The sequence below is a fragment of the Pyxicephalus adspersus genome, chromosome 2, assembly GCF_032062135.1.
Source record: "Pyxicephalus adspersus chromosome 2, UCB_Pads_2.0, whole genome shotgun sequence".
Lineage (NCBI taxonomy): Eukaryota > Metazoa > Chordata > Amphibia > Anura > Pyxicephalidae > Pyxicephalus > Pyxicephalus adspersus.
The window spans coordinates 69,506,271-69,519,910 of record NC_092859.1 but is presented as its reverse complement, the minus strand read 5'-3'; the positions used below and the strand labels follow the sequence as shown (position 1 = coordinate 69,519,910).

Here is a 13,640-nt window from a genome sequence, read left to right as displayed (position 1 = left end):
GCATTCTGTGTTCCCATAATTGCTGTTAGATTGCTGTACTATATTTCCTAGAGGTGTATAGGTCCACCCAAAATGGGGGACAGCTAAAGTGGAAAGAGGGACAGTTCCATATCAAGGACCACAGAAGGAAGAAGGTAGGTAGGCAAGTTTGAAAAAATGGGTTTTGAGTGTTCTTTTAAATTTGGAGAAAGTAGGAGCAAGCCGAAGAGGACAAGGAAGACCATTCCTGAGAGTCGGGCAGCTCTAGAAAAGTCTTGGAGCCGTGTGTAATGAGGTTATGAGTGAGGAAGTCATTGGTAGGTCATTGGAGGAGCGAAGAGAGCGGCTAGAAGAGAAAATGTTTTCAAATTAGAGTTAGTACTGATCAATAATATTGCTTTAAAATGAACCAATGGTAAAAGTAAATTTCTAAAACGAGAAGTTATCTTTGAAAATTAGTTTTTATTTGGTCTCCGATAAAATGGCCATCACCTTGCAAACCCAATAAAACCTCTAGTGCTGTGTTAGGCCACTCCCTTTCCATGGGGGGAGGGAGTGTCTCCGCGTGACTGAATTGTGGTCACATGACAGCGCCAGCTCTGCGCTCAGTGTGTGAGGAGAGACGGAGGTGTTGAGGTGATCTGCTGAATTTGGTTCTGATTTCATCATGGCGTACCCCGGGCTCCTCGTCCCAATCATCGTCATGACCGTCTTCTGGGGTTTTGTGGGCGCTGTGCTTCCGTGGTTCATTCCTAAGGGACCGAACAGAGGGTATGTTCACTTATTTATATACTTCCTGACACTAATACTGAGCTCTATTGGCCGGCATAAGTGTGACTTTTAGTCTGCAAATCGAGTCACAGCTGCCATTTGTCAGATATGAAGTGTCACACATCGGCCTAATGGAGAATTATCTTCATACACAGGGTAATGTTTTCTATAAGATTGTTTAGGTGAGTAAACATGTAAAAAACCAGAGGCCACAGGCTAGAATTAAACAAAGAACAGGTTCTCTTATATGAAAGAAAAATACTTGCTAATTCTCATCTGCTGCTTAAATTAGATCCTCTAATAAATATTAGGCAAGTATGAAGGAGATTGTAAACCCCCTCCCAGTGCCATGGCAGGGCCAGCCAATTGTAAGGTCCAAACATTGTCACATGACAGGAAGTAGTTAATCTAGTGTAAGCTCTGCCATCATCAAACACTGTGTGTAATTGGTGTTTGAGCTCCCGGCATTGATAGATTTGATGATCAGTATAGAAATGATGGTTGTCAGAAGGTTGGAGGGTTCCTATAAGTGTTTTTCAACCTTGGTAACATGGGGGGGGGGGAACCCTTGAAATAACGTTCAAGTTTCTTGGGGAACCCCTGCTATATTTGTTATATCCAAAGTATATTAGAATAGTGGCCAATGGGAAGAATGTCCTCCTTACAGAAAGCCGAAGAGATCATTGGATAGGCGCATATCCCCCCCCCCCCCCCTCAGCAACCGCTGGAAGAACCCTGGATGATCTTCAGTGACCCAGGATGTCTGTGGACGGGCACTTATCTGACATTTGTAATAAATTGGATGGAATGTAACTGTAATCTTCCAAAATTCAGCAAAGTTTTGATCAGTGTATCCAGCATTGATTAGGAATGCCCACATTTTTCTTGTCTTGATGTAAACTTTTCCCAACCTGGACTGTTAGCCAACAATCACCTGCCAAAATGAATGTTTCTGGTTATTTACCCCATTGTAAACCCTGGGGAGCTCTGCTTTCATCTACTGGTTGTTACGGAGCCCTCCTAGCAGATTGTCAGCTCTTCTGCCTGGCACTAACCAGGTATATAGTAGATCACATTGGTAGTGCAGCCCTTGTCTAGTATTTGGTCACTGTTACCCATTAACAAGGAGACCATCACCTGACCCCAAATGTGTTATGATCCCGTCACTTAGGACAAATGATCAGAGAAAAGTGAGTAAAGGTTTGTCCCCCATGGACACTTGAAGGTCAAAACACCATTTCTGTCTCAGATAAACATGTCTGAACTAACTTCTCCTTTTCATACTGTGTGTTGGTAAAGTTGCTGGAAACTTGTATCTGACGCCATTGTACAGAGAATACTTTTTTCATTTTCTGAAACAGACCAGATGCCTCAGCATTGACTTCCCTTTTCCCCGTAAGGAGTTCTTTGTAGTGCTGTTATTTGTGGCCAGTGCTGCAGTTCATACATAGGTGTTAGAAGAAATAGCCCAAGAATTTGCACATGTTGGTCTGAGCGGCTTGTTCTTGTTTAGTGTATACACATAACCAGATATATCAGGGAATATCCATCCTCTGTTTGCTGTTCCCTCCCATGTTTACTGTCATCAAACTGAGCTCCTTTTCTGGCTGACTGATATCACTAGGATAAAGGATAACAAACCCAAATAAAAAAAAAATATACAACATCAAAGGACTGCTAAAATAGAATAAATTACCATTTTCTGGCTTGGAATCTTTTTTAGCAAGCACAGAAAATGCCTCTTGATCTTTCTAGAAATTGAGTTCTGTCTCTTGTCCTCACAAAGCTGACCACACAAACCATTGTATTTCTATCTGTAAACCTATTATTCCACCCTCACCTAACTAATAAAGATGAAGGAGACATATTTAATGTCCATCCTGGGTGACAACCATGGCTTCCTCTAAAAATGCAGGGAAGCTGTCCTAGGACAGGAATTGCTATACAAAGGATCATGATAAAAATAACAATTTTTTTTAAATTTCAATAGCACTTCAGCGTGGAACTGCAAACGAAAGTTATAGGGAATGTTTAGTATTGTAAATTTTGCCTAGGTGGGTCCAGTGAAAAGTACTTTTAGTCTACAATCCCTTCTCATTCTCAAATTTTAATATATTGACCAGAAAAGCTAAGTTGCAGGATGAGAAGATTATTATTTATTTGTGTAGAATTATAAAGGTATATGTACTCCTAATATAGTTATGTTTTTAAATGACCTCTTCTACCCCAAGTTACTGGTCTCATCTTCACTCCTTAAAGATCTTTGTGTTCTAGAAGTCACACAGCTGCTGCTAAAGAAGTCTCATGTCCAGGGCTCTCTACCATTGGGGCACCAATCATAAAATAAGAGGGGATTTCTCTGTGCACACTTAAACATTTTTTTCTTTTACATTACATCTTTTTTTCTACTTTTTTCCTTTGTTCTTTGACACTTCTGATCTCCTGTAGCCTTCTCCTGTCTGCATGCACGCTGTCACCTAAGTGGTACACATTTCTCAGGACAAAGATTCCCTGATCATGCCAACAGCAGACCATGCTAGTGTGTTGGCATAGCTCCTTGGTTTTGTATCTGAAGAGCATGTAAAAGTATAACATTGCAGGAAAACATTTGGTAGAAAGGGACAACATTGTCATCCTGAACACAGGTCATAGGAGGATCACTAGGTATTGTGATTATATACCGGATGGAGTTGGTGGTTTAGGTGCAATATTACAAAATAATTGAAAGTCCTTCCTAAGTAGGGTAATACTAAAACATCAAATTTGCCATCAAATGTGCCATCAAATTTGTTTTATTTGGCATGTTTTCCCTTACTTTCTGTCTAGTAAAAGTTTGTCCCAAGTACAGTGAAGGAAAATCTCTCAAATGAAAGCCTTGTATAGCAGTAAAACACGACAGGGGTTCTAAACTTTTCCAATTCATTTTACAGAACTTTTAAGTATTAATATTCTTTAATGCTTTTTTTCTGTACTGGCTAGAGATACAAGCAGATATAAAAACTCTGAAGCTTGAAAAATGCAACATGCATTTTCCTTGTGTTGGAGCGTATTTGTTAGAGCTGGGTTCAGACATTCAGCAGGATCAAGCGATCCTGTGCAGCACCTTGCTGGACGGTGAGTCAATCGCACAAAAGAGTTGGTTGATTAAAAAAAAAAAAAAAAAAAAAATACAGTGTGTGCTGATTTGACTGCGGACAACAATTGAACGATAATGTATTGCCTACTGCCACCAATATTCATTTTCTCTGGGGCTGTGGTGGGTAGAAGCTATCTTCTCCCCCAAGGCAGCGATTCATCCACGTGAGGAAGTGGCAACCACACCAAAACCTCACAGTGTGTCTGAACATGAGCGAATTATTCAGCAACTTCTTTTTTTTTTCCCCCTTATCAAAAGCACAGATTTGAAGCACTAGGATACAAGATGTAGGAAACATCACCTTCAAGAACTGACTGTTCACTTGTTATTTCTTTCAGCTTCCAATTGTTCTGGCTGATGAAGGTATATACAGTTTATGGTAGAAATATATGTAGATGGATCCATGACCAAACCACCACAGACAAGTTATTCCTTTGATCTTCAGCTTCACACATTTCTCCAGGCTTCCTTCTTTTTGTAGAGGTCACTGAATGCAGACACAGTTATTCAGGTCTGAACGTTCTGCCACTTTTTAAATTGGTGTGAGCACAGTGATACTTCCAAGCACACTAAATGATTACCTGAAAAATATTGTAATTCCAGAGCTAACACGTCAAAAATAATGTAATTCCAAAGCTAACATGTCAAACACTTTTTAAATACATTAGAAAGACATTGAACAAACATTTTCTGATGGTGCTGAATGCATTCTGTAATGTAGCATTAGGATTCTTTTACAAAGTGCCAGCAAGTGCAACCATGTTTCACTGCATTGAACATTAAATCAAGCTTCTCAAACAAGGAGGTATTATGCCTAAAGTGAGCCTGTGCTCTAATATCAGTGCTGTAAAATGACCATGTCACCATGGAGTCACTTGTAGATTTAGGCTGTAAAAGAGAACCTAAACTTACCATTCTGGCAGCCCACAATCTCTTTCCAGTTCTTTGTTTCTCCCCGACCACTGCAGGTATTCCTCACTGCCACACACTGTATTTCATTTCACTGGTTCATATGACCCTACAGGATGGGCAGCAGGAAGAGGAACTGCAGGGAGTGTCAAAAACTTACCATGGGTGGGTATATATATATCTGTCTAGTTTAGCCACCCATTCAGGTATCGGTTGTAATTGGGGCACTAAATCACTTTTTAATCTGAACTATGATTGGCTAAGTACACTTTTATAGCATCATCCTCTCAGCATGTTCCTTGCATTTTATTTATTTTACTTTATTTATTTGCTGCAGTGTTTTGTGCTGTCTCCTTTTTCCAATCTTAGCTTTGCTGTAAAAAGTCCCCAACAGTCTGATACCAAGTCACATTTGGATATTATTTAAGGTGTACCATTGCATGAAAGTACCTGAACGTAGTGCTTTATTTAGTAAAACAGTTCAAAGGGCAAAGTTCAAGCCCTCGGTGCAGTAAATCATTTGGCTATATTAGTAAGTAAAATGTAAATTTTTATTGGCTGATATGGATTGGTATTCTGTATTAATGAATACATTTCATTTTTTTGTGTTCTCTTCCAGAGTCATTAATACAATGCTGGTAACATGTGCTGTTTGCTGCTATTTGTTGTAAGTATAAACAAAACTATATTATGAGTCAATAGAAACTGACCTTTCTGCCTTTTTCAATTTATTTGCACTGATGTACCTGAAGTCTTTGTAATTCATTTCTTTCTTTTTTATGCGTGTGCTAACTTTGCACTGTTATACCTTATGGGGTAGATATCGGACATAGGTTAATGAGAGGTACTGCCCCTATCTTGTGCAAGTTTAAAATAGTAGCACATATCTAATTTGTTGCTTTACTTTACTGTTGCTTTATTGTTCGTCTATGCCCTTAAGCTTGTATAAAAGTCTAATGTGTCAACTTCTGGGACTTTCAGCTGGCTATATTAGGCCTAAATTTTTTTTTCTCTAGTGAAATTCTAGTTTTTCATATTAGGTTAATTTATCTCCTTCATAATTCTTGCTTTGTCCTGCAAGTCTTTGTATAAAGCCATTATGTCATGTTTTCCATTCATGAAAGCTTGTTGTGTGACTTTGTGTTCTTGTTTATATTGTACACAGACTGGTATCTTTATCAGACCTGTGCAGCTGTCTCTTGCATGGTTTTGTATTGCTGTACTGCACACAGTCCCAGTTTCCTGACTCCATTGAGGTTTAAACACAACTAAACCTAAAGTCAGACGAAGCATTTTTTTTTTAAATATTCATGTTGCTTATTGTAAATATTATTTTGAAACACAAATTTAAAACCCAATGGATTCGCTGTGCTTGGATGTGGCTTTGCAGCTTGCATACAGCCCTGGCCTTCTGTGCCTGTTGGGTGATGGGGGATGAGGTCAGAAAATTGTTTCTTATGAACTACTCTGCTCATGTAGACATATGGTTTTCGCTGTAATACAGTCAAAGGTAGACTGGTGTATGTTTTTCACACTTTGGGTGTTACAAAGTAATATCTGATTGACACTTCCATCAGTTGAATTCAGAGAGGAACTAGGATGTAGTGCAGTGTAATGTAAGCACATTTGGCCTATAAAACAGCTGGGTCTTATATGGGATTTATGGGTCTTTGTATAATTATTTCAGTCTCAGTGATGGGGTTCATATGTTTCGATTAGATTACATTTGAAGTTTCTGTACTATGTAAAACCTCAAGGAAGCAAGATCACATCAGCATGTAAAATGTAAAAATGTAAAGTTATATGGGCATATTTCTCTGGGCTGACTCTTATGTAGAGGTGATTACCTACCAAATAATGTCATTACACAGGGGAGCTGCGCGCTCCACCTTAACTTTCCTGGTGATCTGATCTCCATAAAATTTATTGTAATTTTAACATTGTAACTTCTAATATGCAAAGGTGTAAAGCACTATAACCTTTGTATATAAAGGTTTAGATCTTACAGAGGTTAGATATGAGGAGCAAGCTGTTTATTTGTGGACTGATTTGTTCTTTTTTTTTTTCCACATCTGTGTTTACTAAACCTATTTGTTTACTGGAAACAAACTTTTTACATCAGAATTGTTTACTAATGTCATTCTCTTGTCCATCACTAGTATACAGGAACATGTCATATTGCTTTATGGTTTTCCATTATCTAAAGGAAAGGTAATGGAAAATTTTACCCTAAATTTAATGGTGTTATTTTCCAGTGTTTTACAACTCAAAAATATGGTCTTTTGCCACTTAAGCTCTGGCACCCTTTATGGACAATAATCTTTCAATTTCTGCTTTAGATCTGTTGATTCTGTGTTACCTTGTCATTACTTAGGATGACAATGTTAAACATATATTGCTTTTTTTTAGTAAAAAAAAACAAACAAAACAGTAGTAATATTGTAAATAGGTGTTTTTTTATTTTACATTTGATATTCCAATTTGTACATTATAAAAAATGTATTGAAGCAGTGTTGGTACATTTGGGTCAAAGAAAATTGATATAGTAACTAAAAAGTGGATGGGGTTTGGATGTCTGATTGCGTGATTGCAAGCTAAGAAAGAGAATACCATAGGATGCAGAGGTTTAGTGGTTCAGTCATTGCATGGACCAGAATAAACCGTAAGCTGAAGTCAAGCCAGGGAGATATAATATTGAGTTATATTCACAAAAAAAGAGTATAAAGTATAGCAAAGAGTTCTTCAACTTACCAAATTTATTAGCTGTAGTCAAGGAGCTCCATTAAAAATGAATGGCTGTAGTCATGAGAATCAATCACCAAAAAAATTAGTGTTGGTAGGCCGGAGGAAAAAACGTGTGAAACCAGGGGGCAGATTAGTCTGCAGAAGATCTCCAGAAGATCTCAGAGGGTGTTGGTGAAAAAGTATTTGCCTGTCAATATTTGACCCAAACCCCACAACACTTGTAAGGTATGATGCTTGAACTAAGGTGGACTCAATACACAGTTTTGTGGAAGTTGAGCTATGCATTGCCTTTTGTTAGCCTAATAAATGTAGCATTCATCTTTGGGCCTTGGCATCCTATTGACATTCATTTAGTGTCCCATGTTAAGTAGAGGAAGAGCACAGAATAAGTAATTTGTCACAGTGGACCCATACAGGCCTATGAAAGGGAATGAGGGGGAGACAAAAAAAAAACGCATGCATGCAAGGATAAAACAGTATGCGCATATCACTATTTTATAAACTTTGCTCAAAATGTATAAACCCCTTACCCAATACTTTAACCTGAAATGTCCAGCCTTTTTGCTTTTGGTTATCAAACGCCACAGAATGTATTTAATTCTAGATTTTTCTCAAGCTGAATGTGCAGCTTACACTGTGTGGGGCTGTTCAATTAGGAAAACAATATAGTGAAATATTGTTTGTTTTCAGCCTTTATTTTCAGAGTTACTATGTAAAATCCTTTGTTAATTCTGATAACATTAGTCAAGACATCCTACGCACATTGAAGGAGAAACTTATCAATTGCTGTGTGTGAGTCACATCTAGCAGTTCATTTTAAAGTCGCTCGCATTGTTCCGAAGCTTATCTTTATACCCTGCAACTAAAATGAGCCAAAATACGCTTTAATACAAGGATACACCATCTTTCCTTGGAGCTGAACTAAAGTCTGGAATTCATCTGAAGTATCTGCTGGAATTACTGGGGCAGCATTACATAACCTTGTACTTTCCAGTAGATCTGCAATCTTTTCCTGGCCTGCTGTTTTTCCCCCTAAACCCTGCAACGCAACAAAACAAGCACTGTGTACTATCCTCCAGGGAAAGCAACGTGTTTAAATTTTCTTCTGTCACCATTACAAACATTTTTATTTACAAATGCAGTACAAGGTTTGTTTTTTATACATTGCAAATCATTTATATAGCTGTATGTATAAACCAGTACAATTGTTTTTTTTCTTGGCAGCTGTAAATAACAAATGCTTTTAGAGATGCCTTTATGGTGCCAACTACAGTAATAGCAGATAGTAAATGTATGGCTTCAAAATATGGCTCAAATCTAGAAAGCAGATTGTCTGTGAAGATGTATCTAGATTGTATCATAGCCATTAACAAGTCAAATTTAACTGGATGTGCACCAATTTTCAGTCATGGTGCTTCCAGTTTGTCCTTAGTTACAGACAACACAAATGAATACATGGGCTTGTAAAACCTTTGCATAATGGTGTAAAAATTGTCACCTCAGAGGTCAACTGCATTGGTAGGTGGTGGAATGAGTGGTAAACTTCTGCCAACAGACTTTTCTATGACTTCAAGATGTCTTTCTTTTCACAGGTAAAGTTTAGACATTTCCAGGTAGTGTAGAAGCTTTTTGTTGATATCTCTTCTGCATTCTTGTTGGTCCATCAATAAAATGAACAGCCTTGCATGCCTGTAGGAAGGGGACAGGTAAACGTCCACATTATTGCGAAGCTTAAATCTGAAAATCCGCTTCAGCAATACGATTTGGATGGTCGTTGCAAGAATGTGGATTTTATACATTGCAGATCATTTATATATCTATAAATAAATGAATGTACAGATGCATGACACCTTCACTTCATGTCTGCAGCATTTGTTTTTTTAACCCATTCCCCTCAGTTGACATTCTCTTTCTTTAAATCGGTTTCATGTTCCGTTTTGTAAAATAAACTAAATGGGATTATAACAAGCACCTAGGGTGCATACAGGTTTTTACGGGGGGGATCCTAGTTTGATGTGGTACCTCCTAAAGTCTGCAGACCTTGGCTTTTTAGAAAGTCAGTCAATGGAAGTCCTTTAGAGCAGTGCTGGTCCACTCAAATGGCTTTGCTGAAAACCCATTAGCTCTTGAGCCAAGGGACTTGTAAGGATTTCTGACAAGATTAGGTGGGGAGGAACATGGTACATACAGAAAGAAATATGGGTGATGCCACTGGTGACCTTTTAGTACTATTTCTAGGGGCTCCCTTTTTTTTATGCACCTACCTGTATTGCATTCCCTAAATAAAAGAGAAAATATTGTTTCATTGCACATGTGTAATAGCCTTATATACAATACCAGGGCTGTCCAATGCCAGTCCCCAAAGGCCGGAATCTGCACATGTTTGTAGTATCTCTTACAAACCCCTATAAGCTAAGTAAGGAATAGTTTACAAAGTGACATAAAGTAATGTTTTAGAAATATTCTGCCTGTGTTTGGCCCTCAAGGACTGGAGTTGGAAAGCCAAGTAATAAATCATATCAGGGGCGTATAATAGATCTGGGTGGGCAGTAGCATTCATTTTCTGTATCATTTTTATTGTGTTTTACACAGTTATGTCCTTCTGGTTTCATTTGTAAATGTTATGTGCTATGCTATGTTCATTTTATATCTAATATGTTATTTGTTTCTATTGCATACAGCTGGCTCATTGCCATATTGGCTCAGTTAAATCCTTTGTTTGGACCACAGCTGAATTCAGAAGTCATTTATTACTTGAAAAACCACTGGCCTTAAATATATATCCCTATGAGACCAGGTAAATAACACCTAAAATAACAGTCTCTATAAAGCTGGAAGCCTTTATCTAGTTCTGTAGTTAACATTACAACCAATTACACCTTTCATTTAACTTTTGCATTTTGTTTAAAAGGGTGACCTCTTCTAATGTTTATTACAACCTTAGCCTAATTTTAATTATCCCCACCTAATCTACCTAAATTAGTAACACTTACCTGAGAACAGCTATAGGCTCTGTTCAGTCCCTGTGTTATATACAACATAGCCATGGCATAGGTTGCTATCTGTGTTCATGAAATGTTATGTGTTCACCCTAAATTTGTTGCTCTTTCCATTTGTTTTATTCTATGTAAAGACTTCTATTCTAACCACTAGAGCAGCTGCTGAAAAAAACCTCTGGTTAACAGTTGGGAGGAGATTTCACATTGTGTTCAGTTAGGCCACCAGCTTATAGGCAAGGATCTGTAAAATACAGTGTACCAGTGCAAAGTCTTGAGTATGAAACAAACAAATTATGTTTTATATAATTATACAATTTTATATTTACGTAGAGAACAGATTACATTACAATCTTTTTTTTTTTTTTTTTTTTTTTTTTTTATTTAATTAAAAATAAACAATGACAAAAGAATACTTTCCTTTCAAAGTAATCCTAACAGCTTGAGAGTATTGCTGAAATGGCCCCAGGAATAAACCCCCAAACTCTGGGTATTATTGGCCATTTAGTATTCAAATACGTCCCTTCCTCGCTGCGTCAAGAAATTGCCCCATCCCCAACCTGCATCCTATTTGCCATCAAGATCATCCTTTTTTGTGTTGAACAAATGTTAGAGGTGAGATGGAGGGTAGAAACCAAACTTTTGACACATTTCTTACATATAAAAGCTTGTCAGGATTCAGGACTTTCATGGTGCTAGTTGAAGGGCTAGTTTTACATTTACTGATGGGGGTATTTTATGTTGTGTTCAAATCTAATTTATAATCTCTGTTTGTTTTTCAGGAGAATGAAGCCCATCTGCATTATTCTTTCTCCATCACAAAATTTGCATTAACCCTTGTATTCATTATTGTGTTACCCTTCCCCACAAATGACGCAGTGTTCTTTCCATAAGATGCAGCCAGTTCTTGCATTTCCCTCCATGGAAATCATTATTTATGAACATTTTTTACAATACTTGGTTTCCTGTCAGGCTTCATTTTGTCACCAGATGATTTTTGATCTTCCCCTGAATATCTTGCACCACAAGATATTGTGGGGATGAAGTTTGTATTTTTTTTTTTCTTCTTCATCTTTGTAATCAGAGTATTTTGATTCTGTTTCCTCAACCTTTAAGCTTTTTAAATGACAACATCCTATTTATTTATATTTTTCTCCTGTAATTCTAACAAAGTGAAACTTGTTTGTGCCTTATCTCTATCACAGATCAGTGGTGCCTTTTTGCATTCAAGCCTTCGAAATGCATATTTTTTTTTTAAAGAAAATATTTTTGTGCGAAAGGAGCGAACACTTTCTATATTTCCTACAATAAGTTTTCAAATACTGTTCTGATACTTTGTCATTATACTGAAAGTTCGAAAACCTATTTAGGCATTCAAAATGGCATGCAATGATTTAACCCGACCAGATACCAGTTTGGAACTCTGTCAGCTGGCTGATATAACCTGATTCCTGGTTGATATGAGATAATTGAGTTCCTAGAACTATGAAGCATATTATACTTTATTAAAACACCAATATGGCCTGGGATACAAAAATTCAATGTATACAGTACAGAAAATATTTCAAGATTTCAATTTGATGTTCTTGAAGCACCTGCTGAATAATAAAAAAAGACTTTTATCTGTTTTAAGATTGTTTTTGCATTCTGTCAGTGCTTTTGCTAGGGGGTAACTAATTGTAAGCCTGTTTAAATACATCTTGCCAAGTGTCCAGTTATAGGCAAGTAATCTAGGTATACTTTTATTCTTGATGCCTATTGTCTAATGTAGTGTGAAGTTTAGCTGTATGTGTTCTGTGCAGTGAAGACTTGTCAGCAGTATCCTGAATACTGCTGACCAGTCTCCCATATAAATAGGCATCACCCTTCAAGAAAACCTGCATCGTGGGAAAATGGTGTCTGTCATTATTGACTTCCGATCTATCATTTAGTAATCGTTTTTGAGTAATCCAGAACAAAAATGCAGATACCTGATGCCCTAATATTTTGTGCATGCCAGGCACTTCCAACTTAGAGAGAAAAAATAGAAGATCATGTCAAGTACTTTAATCCTTTATACAGAATTTACATTTGCATAGATTTTTTTGGTACAATAAAAAGTCATATAATTAACTATCCCTAAAAAATTTATATTCTGTCACTGCAACAGATGGGTGAATTCACGTATTACTAGGAACAGTTTAACACAATGCAAATAGTGTTTACATCTTTTTTTCAGAACTACAAGAAGCCACTGCCATCTACTATGCTACCTGATACACTAATTTAGTCACAATTTAGTTTAGGTTGTTCTGTGTCACTTTGTATTGCGGTGTGCTACAGTGCAGGTAAGCTGCTTCAGTGCATTAGTGTGTCATTCAAAATGAATCATATTGTGGTAAGGTTGTGCAGTGCCAAAGTGTGATTCCAGGCTAAATGCAATGCAGCTTTTAGATTATTAATATCTTTAATAATTTGTCATTTACACATTTTAATGCAAACAGTGTAAATGCCTGTCAGTTCTACAGTGTGCAGCTATTTCTTTTATTGTCCAGGCTGGAGGAAAGACCAAGCCCGCAAATGTTACCAAACTGCAGCAGGAATGTGCTGTTTGTCAGAGCTTTGTAAATGTTAGGAAAGCATGGATAGAATTGCATATCCTTTGCCAGGTAAAACCATTTTAGTATATACATGTCATCTAAGCTAAGCTGTAATGCTTTTTAAGCCACGTACAAAAACACAGATCACTTCTGAATTCACTTTCTGCAAGCTTGGTCTGGAGTAGTGACTTACTTCTAAAACTATATATGACAATAAAAATGTTTACTTTTTTATCATTGATTTTAATAATACAGTTGTAGGTGAATTGGCCTGTATAGGATATTCAAGCCCATATCATGTCTGCATCTACAATTTTAGTATAGTGTGAACTGCCCCAATTCCCCATTTACATTGCGAAACCAGCAACAAGGTGGCTTTAAGGAATAGATATATCAAAATAGGATACATTCTAATCCAGGCTGTTTTTCTGGATAAACATGGTGACAGGAAACATTCTAGTAGTGGCATTTTAGTGATTTTAGTAGGATTTAACATAGTCGGATGTGGATGTATTTGAAATGGGT

At 37.2% G+C, this 13,640-nt stretch overlaps 1 protein-coding gene across 1 annotated transcript; it reads left to right on the top strand.

Moving 5' to 3' along the window:
- The first annotated feature begins 569 nt into the window (after nt 1-569).
- On the top strand, nt 570-12,168 carry ATP6V0E1 (ATPase H+ transporting V0 subunit e1). Its single transcript, XM_072400947.1, has 4 exons — nt 570-750; nt 5,415-5,462; nt 10,222-10,337; nt 11,319-12,168. Exons 1-3 carry the CDS (start codon nt 647-649, stop codon nt 10,313-10,315), a joined length of 246 nt encoding a protein of 81 aa, XP_072257048.1. The 5' UTR covers nt 570-646; the 3' UTR covers nt 10,316-10,337; nt 11,319-12,168.
- The last annotated feature ends 1,472 nt before the right edge of the window (nt 12,169-13,640 follow it).

What these genes read in the sequence shown, in the direction of transcription:
- ATP6V0E1 (XM_072400947.1), top strand. Translation starts at nt 647, where the DNA reads ATGGCGTACCCCGGGCTCCTCGTCCCAATCATCGTCATGACCGTCTTC. An exon ending in CCTAAGGGACCGAACAGAGG is followed by an intron (nt 751 to 5,414) that starts GTATGTTCACTT and finishes GTTCTCTTCCAG; the next exon opens with AGTCATTAATACAATGCTGG. An exon ending in GCTGTTTGCTGCTATTTGTT is followed by an intron (nt 5,463 to 10,221) that starts GTAAGTATAAAC and finishes TATTGCATACAG; the next exon opens with CTGGCTCATTGCCATATTGG.